The following is a 9597-nucleotide window of genomic DNA, read 5'->3' on the forward strand; positions in this document are numbered from 1 at the left end:
ATGGCCCAGCACACAGCACGTACACAAAACCAGCAATGGCCCAGCACACAGTACGTACACAAAACCCAGCAATGGCCCAGCACACAGCACGTACATTTTGCCTGCTCTGGGTCTCAGGTCTCTCAGGGTCCTTCTGGGCTCCATGAGCCACCCCTGTGCTCAGGTGCTCATCACACTCTGACTGTACAGTCACTGAGGAATTAACTATGACAACACATATTAAAGGTTCGAAGCCAAGGCCATAATGCTAGTGCTCTGCAGAGCCAAAACCTGACAAATGATGAGCAATGGAATTTTAAACCTGAAATCTGGTGTCCTGGCCAAAAACTAAGACAGAGTTTCAAAGGAACTTTGAAACTGATGGTCTGGCAAATGCTCCCTCACAATAGCAGATCCAGGTAACGGGAGTGTGCTCTCAAAGCCTGAGAATCTGCAATACCTGGAGCACAGGTGGGAGCTCAGAGAGACCATCTCAGCAGGAGGGGCAGGTCCATCAGCTCCAGCTATCAAAACCAGATGCTGTTATGTACAGCCAGTGACTGATTCCACGATGTTCCCTCCCACCAATGTAAACTGAGAAGCTGTGTAAAGGTTACCCTCTGGGGGCCTTGCTCCCCTTTTAAGGTGCCAGGCTAATCAAGGAACACTGCTTGCCAGTCTAAGAAGTGAAAAACAGCCTTCTGTCTGAACCTCTACTGGTTTCTCCCACACAGGGATCCCTTCCCACACAGGGGTCCCCTCTAGAAAGTCATCTTCTCCCAAGAGCCATATTGATGGAGTCACCATTTTGAGAAAGAGACTACAAGGATAAGAGAAAGAAAAACTTAAAAATCGATTCCACTTACCATTGATTCACTGATCAGCAATAACAACAGGGCTTCCTCAGTGTTTTCTTGAGGACAGAAAATGCTGCACAAAAAAAAAAAAATCACCTTTGATATATGGCAATTCCAAAATAACACAAAATACATGACTATGCACAGAACTGAATCAATGGGCAAAGTGTCTAGATTTTTATATACAACCCAGATAAACACTGTATAACCTGGAAACTTGAATTAATTTGCTTATTTCTATGGCTATTGATGGAATTTATACTTGTTAGTTATACATTTTCATGGCAGGGAGAAGGGTGAAAAAAAAACATGTAAAAAGCAAATTAGAAGCTCAAGCATTGTGTGTGCCTATCAGAAAGACAGAAATTTACATCACTATAAAATGCCATCTACACAATACAACCTCTAGCCTCAATTCATTATGGAAAGAGAGAGAAATTGCAGATGTCACACTAAACAGTACTTGTCTACCTGCTAACTGACAGCTCTTATAGTGTCATCTACACAAAATAAAAGATTAGAAGTAACTTTAGAGTTTGAAAAATTTCTCTAGTGAGGTTTATATTACTTTAACGTACACATTTTATGCGGCATGCAAGAGCTGTCTTCATTTTTTTTTTTAATTTGGCTAAACTCTAAAATCTTAGGTTAAAAGAAAACAGCCTTTAAACTCAATGATGCTCTGAATTACAGAGCAATGAAAGCCCAAACATACCCCAATCTTCCTTCTTTATATCCTATTTTTCTGTGCTTTGAGCACTTAGAGTTTAGAATATCCTAAAAATGAACACGGTTAAGAAAGTCCTGGCATTCTGGAGATGACTGGAGAAACATTACATTCCCATCTTCCCCGGGGCCACATTACAATTATTTAATCTAAAGGTTGCAGCAGTATATTCACAGGGAACATCCAGAAATGCAAGCTGGGTTCAGAAGAGGAGTGCAATGAAGGATATCATTGCTGATGTCAGATGGATCTTAGCTGAAAAATAAAGAATACAAGAAGGATGTTGACTTGTATTTTACTGACTATGCAAAGGCATCTGACTGTGTGGATCATAACAAATTTTGGGTAACACTGAGAATAATGGGAACTCCAGAACACTTAATTGTGCTCATGAGGAACCTGTGCATAGACCAAGAGGCAGTAGTTTGAACAGAACAAGGGAATAGTGCATGGTTTAATATCAGGAAGGGGGTGTGTCAGGGTTATCCTTTCACCACACTTATTCAACCTGTATGCTGAGCAAATAAGCCAAGAAGCTGGACTATATGAAGAAGAACACAGCATCAGGACTGGAGGAAGATTCATTAAAAACCTGTGATATGCAGATGATGCAACCCGGCTTGCTGAAAGTGAAGATAACTTGAAGCACTTACTGGTGAAGATCAGACGATTACACCTCAACAAAAAGAAAACAAAAATCCTCACAACTGGACCAATAAGCAGCATCACATTAAACAGAGAAAAGATTGAAGTTACTTGAAGCCACAATCAACATCTATGGAAACAGCAATCAAGAAATCAGACAACATATTGCATTGGGCAAATGTACTGCAAAAGACCACTTTAAAGTGTTGAAGACCAAAGATGTCTCTGAAGACTAGGGTGCACTTGACCCAAGCCATGGTATTTTCAATTGCCTCATATGCATGTGACAGCTGGACAATGAATAAGGAAGACCAAAGAAGAGTTGATGCCTTTGAATTGTGGTGTTGGCAAAGATGCTGAAAATACCATGGACTGCCAGAAGAACAAACAAATCTGTCCTGGAGGAAGTGCAGCCAGAATGTTCCTTGGAAGCGAGAATGGCCAGACTTTGTCTCACCTACTTTGGTCATGTTGTCAGAAGGGACGACTCCCTGGAGAAGGATATCACGCTTGGGAAAGTGGAGGGTCAGAAAAAATGGGGGAACCTCAATGGGATGCATTGACCGAGTGGCTGTACAGAGGCTCAAGCACAGCAGGGATTGTGAGGATGGTGCAGGACCAGGCAGTGTTCTGTTCTGTTGTCCACAGGGTCGCCATGAATCAGAACCAACTTGACAGCACCTAACAACAACAACAATTTAAAGGATGGGATGATTTTCCAGGAACATGGCAAACACATGTATTCCAAATCATCAGAAAAACTCATACTCTAGGAAGAGCTGGGGATTTCTGTACTCATCAAAGGATAAGGAAGAGCAAGGGGAAAAAAAAAAAAATATATATATATATATATATATATATCCTCGGAAGGAAGGTTGGGCAATCCTACTTCCGTAGTGATACTGCCTCAGAAACCCAAGGAGGGGTCGCTATGAGTCGGGGCCGACTCGAAGGCACGTAACAACAACAACAACAACATATATATATATAGGGCCTGGTACTTTCATTGAACTCAGCAGGGCCAGAGGTAAGGAAACACCTGGGGGTGGCCCTATGCCTCCCTAGGCTCACATCTGATGACAAGGCCAGGGACGAGGATGAGGCACGAGACTCGGGGGTTGCAGTGACTTCTTTAAGGAGTCAGCTTAAGGCGACCCAGGTTTCTTGGATGATGGCACAAGTCTTTCCCTTTAAGTTCAGAAAGGTAGCCTAAAAGTCTCTGAATGAAGAGTTGTGTGCATATGGAGAGCAGCACTCATCTGTTCATCGTCATATTGTGGTAGCCTGAGGCTAGAAGCTATGACAGTGGCATTTCAAATACCAGCAGGGTCATCCATGGTGGACACGTTTCAGTGGAGCTGCCAAACTGAGACAGACTGGGAAGACGGATGGGCCGTCCACTTTTGAAAACATCAGCCCCTGAAAACCTTTTGAGTAGCAGTGAAACACTGTCGGATATATTATATCACTGAAAACTTTCAGAACAGCAGTGAACCACTGTCTGATATGGTGCCATATATATCGCCTGATATAATGCATAAAGAGAACTATCTTCTCTCTATATATTTATGTATGTTAAAGTATGATACATTTGCATATATCTAACCATCATTTCCTGATATCCTGGCTTGTGCTGACATGGAATTGGGACCTTGCAAATAAAGCAGTGCATTAACCATTTCTTCAAGCGAGCCCGTTCTAGATTGTCCAGACTAATGGAAAAGCAAAGGAATCCTTGCTAACTGTGACTTCACATCGGCCAATTCAGTTCATGGATAATCCCCAAACTCCATTTCAGCCACCCAGCCGGCCTAAATGCTAGGCTGTTATTTTTACCAGAGTTGCTAACAAGTTGCACTCTAATTGAGTCCAAATCCACTTCCTCTATCCTCTCTTTCCCAGCAGGGAAGATGGGTGCTCGTGAACATGGCAAAGCTCCCAGGGCTGGCAGGAGGAGGAAGTGAAGGCAAGGGAAGGAGAGGGTCGTTTTAAGAGACATGCCTGAAAAACTACACACTGGAATGCTTCTCTCAATAATTACGAATTATCTAGACCTATTTTGTCTCTCTTCCCTGCTCAGGGGAGTGTGGAGCTCAGGGTAGAGGGTCAAAATTGTTTGGGGCCTTCCTCTTGTGATATTCTCCTTTTTGGAACCCAAGAGCCTCAGTGGTGGGTGGTGGGAGATCCTGGAGTGCCGACCCAAGCCTTGAGGAGTGGGAAAACAAAGGCCCTAAAAGATGGCACCAAACCAAAACCCAAACTCACTGCCATCGAGTTGATTCCAACTCATAGTGACCCTCATTGGGTTTCCCAGGCTGTAAATCTTTACAGAAGCAGACTGCTTCATCTTTCTTCTGCAGAGCAGCTGATGGGTTCGAACCACCAACCTTGTGGTTAGTAGCCACATACCTTAACCACTACAGTACCAGAGCTCCTTAAAAGATGGCACAGGACCTGGCAATGTTTCATTCTGTTATACATCATGTCGCCATGAGTCTGACTCAATGGTAAACAATTACAACAACAGACTCAGAAAGCTCCTTACAGGGCAGAGAGGGAATTAAAGGGAGCAGGGAGAACACAGGCATTGGTGGACAGTGAGGACAAGCTCCCTGGCAGGCCAGCAGGGAGGGGCAGTGACAGTGCACTGGGCTAAGAAGGGACAGGCTGTGTTTAATCCTAGCCAGGCTACTAACCTTTAGGTAAGGTGCCCCCTTTCCCACTTTGGCTGAATTTACCAACTCAAACATTATCTGGCTTTAGAGGACATAAGGAACATGGTCTTGCTGGAGCTCCGAGATAATGGCTTTTTCTAAAATTTTCTCTAGATAGGAAAAAAAAAAAAAACAACTTCAGGAATATCCATATGTGATAGAAACAGTCACGCAAAAGAAATTAAGCCAACTTCATCCAACTGCATTTTAACTCTTCTTTCTTCCCTGGCTATTGAGGAGTGGGATTCTAAGAGTCAATGACACAATCCAGGGGTCAAAGCAGACCCAGTTTAGGTGCAAAGAGAGCCTTGAGCACTGCCAACCCACAGGAAGGTTGATTTGTTCATAATTAAAACATTAACTCCAAGGCCCAACTTTACAATGCCTGGCTGGGGTATCACTAGGGAAATTCCTAGAGAAATAAAGCCCCTGAACCACATAAGAGCTGAGGAATGAAAGCCAAAAACAGTGAAAGCCTTGACATCCCCCCTCACACACACACTCCAAGTCACACTGCCTGTTAAACATACTGAAGCGGAATACTGTCAGTTCCAGGATGGTATGGAAGGATGGGAGTACCAAGAAAGGGAAAGGATATAAATTAGAACATTAAGGGGGCCCTTGATGATTGGGGATTGACTGGCCCAACCTGGGAACAGCTTAGGCCTCTCCCCAATTCCTGTCTTTTTCTCAGTCGATATAGGTTGAAAAAAACTGCTTATAAAACCATTACCCCTGATGCCAAAGCCAGAAAAACACATCATAAGAAAACTACACACTAGTACCTCTGATGAATATAGGTGCAAAATCTTCAACAAAATACCAGCAAATCAAATCCAGCAATATGTAAAAAGGATTATACACCATGACCAAGTGGGATTTATGCCAGGAATGCAAGGTTGCCTTCACATCAGAAAACCGACTGATGTAATACACCACCATCAGTAGGATAAAGTATAAAAACCATAAGATCATCTCAATAGATGCATAAAAGGCATTTTACAAAATTCAATACACTTTTATGATAAAACACTCAACAAATGAGGAGTAGGATGAAACTTTCTCAATGGAGAAAGGGCACTGACGAAAACCTACAGCTAACACATGCTTAGTAGTGAAAATACTGGCTGTCTTCCTCCCGATGTCAGGCACATGACAAGGACATCTGACCTCACCACCTTTATTCAACAATGTATGAATCAGCCAATGCAATCAGGCAAGAAAATAAAATAAAAGCCATATTGGAAAGGAAAAAGTAAAACTATCTCTACTTGCAAGTGACATAACTTTTTATACAGAAAACCCTAAAGAATTCACTAAAATCCGTAGAACTAATAAATTTCAGCAAGGTTGCAGGAAACATCAACACACAAAAATAATCGCATCTATATATAATAGCAATGAGCAGACTAAAAATGAAAATAAGAAAATTCCATTTACAATGACATGAAAAAAAGAACAAAATACTTAGGAATAACTTTAACAAATGAAGTGCAAGCCTTATACCCTGAAAATTACAAACCATTGTTGAAAGAAACTAAAGAAGACATAGATAAATGGAAAAACATCCCATGTTCATGGATCAGAAGACTTAATATCACTAAGATGGCAATACTCTCCAAATTGATCAATGCAAAACTTATAAAAATCTCAGCTGAATTTTTGTAGAAATTTACAAGCTGATTGTCAATTCATATGGAAATAGAGGGGATTGGGCAGCTGGAATGAGGGTAAGGAGTGCTGGGTTTCTTTTTAGGGTAATGAAAATTTTCTAAAATTGATTGTAGTAACAGATGCACAACACTGAACATACTGAAAACTATTCAACTGTACACTTTAAGTGGAAGAAGTGCATGGTATAAGAATTATATTTTAATAACGCTGTGTGAGGGAAAAACAACTGACAGTGGCTATCTGTGTGAAATGAAACTTGTGGTGCAGCAACCGTCCTGGAATGGGAATGGCTCCTTGCCTGCTGACTGAAATTTCTAGATAGGACTCTGCCTCCATAATTCTCCCAGCATAGATGAGGGGGCCGCTATTAGAAAGTGGCAAAGTCTGAGTGGTTCAGGAAATGAAAGAGCAGCGGCCAGACGTTGGCCTTCTCTGCCTTCAAAGGGTGAGGCCACATTAGAACAGCATCAAACAGGCCCGGCGCTCTAGCTCTATGTCAAACTGATTGGTGGGAGGAGGGGAGAGTGAGACTGAGCTCCTCAGTGCACCTGGAACCTTGGATATTAAGAAGCATCTGAGGCCTCCTCTTAAAAACTCTCGGGTCTATTTTTAAGGTAGCTGCTCCAGCGGTGCAGTGGTTAAAGCATTCCGCTGCTAACCAAAACATCAGTGGTTCAAACCCACTGGCCACTCTGCAAGAGAAAGATGAGGCACTCTGCTCCTATAAAGATTTAAGCAGAGGTATGGCTCAAGAAAGCCATGAACAACGGTGATAAAAATGAAATCAAACCAGGCTGGGGGAAAGCTAAGAAACACTCACTTGTCTGCTATATGCAAGGAATGCAAACTGAACAAGATGACAAGGGAGAGAAATGCCAGGGTCGACTGGAGGATTAGGAGGTGGCTGACTTAGACGTGGTGTCACCTGTGAAAATGTGACAATTGTTTTCAGCTGTCACGTGTGTAGTAAGTATCTCAGCACCCCGTCTCAGTGCCTTTCCCTGAGGTCTCTCTCGGGAGCAGCAGCCTGTCCTCTTGCAGCCATCGGACCCCTCTGATAACCACCCAAGAGGTTTTTCGTATTTATTCACGCATGTTCCCCTTTTCCTGTGTGTGGAGATTCTGAAGAGGCCATGATGGCTTGTCCTCGTGGCAACAGAGATGGGAATGAAAGGCTCTGCTAGGACGACCCAGCAATGAGCCAACCACCGCTGCCCTCACTGTGGTCTCTATCACTCCTCTCCTCCCGACCTCGGCTCAGGCTGAGGCCCTGCTGGCCCTCTGGCCCATTTTCCTAAAGTCCCAAATTTGGAAGTTAAACAAACAAACAAACAAAAGAGTTCTAAAGAGTTATCACTATACAATCTCTTACAAATTATTTCCTTCTTATAACCAGTTCAGTTTAAAACAAGTGTTTTAAACAAGAGGATCAAGGGATTGGTGAAGAAAAGAAAAACTGTTAGCTCTGGCTTGCGAATAGCTCCATGACTAACTGCTATATAAACTGGGGTTCTTACATCCAGCGGAATGAGAATCCCAGAGACCAATAACGATTGTTGAGAACAGCAGCCACGCACTGAGACGAGAGCATTTTCCCACTTAAAGTGTCCCCACTAGAGCAGAGATATTGGCTGAAGTTATGAAAACCAATGAGGTGTCTCTCAACCAACTTGATTGGTAAATGAGACTTGTTCAGCTGCCTCTTTTAGGGGGAAACTCTAGTCATCTCTGAATGTCCCCAAAGACTCCTTCCGTCCCCTAATCAACAGACGAGACATCAACGGCCGTACTTCTCTCCTGAGTAGACGCGGGCTCTCCGAGTGAGTGTGTAGGTTTTTGTGTTTGCTCCTTTCCGAAGAGGGTCATCCAGGGGTGACTGGCACGGGGGGTCCTCCAGGGGGCTCCAGTAGCTCTGTTCACACATGCCCCGCAACAAGATCTCTGCCAACTGCCTGGCTATTGTCTGGGAACACAGAGGAGGAAAGGCACAGCATGAATCCCTTGTCTACTCCTTATTCATTCATTCCATAAACATTTAGCAAGCATCACTTTGTGCTAGGCACTATTCCAAGACATAAAATCAGAGGTTTGTTTTTCTTTTTACTTCTATAATGAAAATTTTACACAAAGGAAAAGAAAATATGATACATTAAGGTATTTTAATACTTTTTAAAATAATGTTCACATACTTCAAATGCTGTCCCACCTCAGTTATACTCTGGGACACGAAACATTTTTATACCTGTAAAAACTAAACTTCTTAGCTAAGATCTCTTCCCAGCCCTCTTATAGATAACAGGTAAACCACAGAGATTTTCATTACCACCCAACTGATGCCAGCTAAAACTCAAAGGACTTAGATGGTAGAACCCCTGAGAAAATCTCTTCACTCATGATACCCACTGTAGAGTTTCAGAATGTCTTCCTCCTCAGAGTGCTGAGGCCAGCTCTACTATGGTGCTAACCCTAGGACGCAGCTCCCAAATACAGTGTACCCTGGGCCTTGCAGCCCCACATGCTCCCACTGGTCTTAGGCAGTGGAGAAGACAACATAGGGGGCTATGGCTTCTGATCATGAAAGAGCTTTCTCCAAAGCTGCATGGCTATCTCCTTTTTCACTGTGAAAACCCAGAAATACCTGGACCTGGTCCTCCTAAATGAGATGCAGACTAATATGTTAATTAGATGCAGATTAGTGACTGGGATCTTAAAAGCTTGCAAGCGGCCATCTAGATGCAATGATGGATCTCTCCTCGTCCAGAGCAAAGAAGAATGAAGGAAACCAAAGACACATGGAAACAATTAGTCCAAGTGGCTGGTACACCATGCGACCCTCAGCCTATACAACTATGAGACCAGAAGAACTAGATGGTGCCCGACTACCACTGTCAACCATTTGGAGGGGGATCTACGTAGGAGATCATGGATAGAGTGGGAGAACAATGTGGAACAAAACTCAAAATCATTAACAAAAAAAAAAGGAACCAGGTTTGCTGGTCTG

General features: G+C 43.0%; 1 protein-coding gene across 1 annotated transcript in view; it reads right to left on the reverse strand.

Annotated features, from left to right (window-relative positions):
* TTC7B (tetratricopeptide repeat domain 7B) overlaps positions 1-9597 on the reverse strand; it is a 397140-nt gene that overhangs the window by 239254 nt on the left and 148289 nt on the right. Inside the window, exons 5-6 of the mRNA XM_042781492.1 lie at positions 8387-8559; positions 846-909 (exon numbers count right to left, since the gene is read on the reverse strand). Coding sequence (XP_042637426.1) covers positions 846-909; positions 8387-8559 — 237 coding nt within the window. The remainder of the gene's footprint in view (positions 1-845; positions 910-8386; positions 8560-9597) is intronic.

Source organism: Orycteropus afer, unplaced genomic scaffold, assembly GCF_000298275.1.
Source record: "Orycteropus afer afer isolate SDZICR_OR568_19922 unplaced genomic scaffold, OryAfe1.0 scaffold00127, whole genome shotgun sequence".
Taxonomy (NCBI): domain Eukaryota; kingdom Metazoa; phylum Chordata; class Mammalia; order Tubulidentata; family Orycteropodidae; genus Orycteropus; species Orycteropus afer.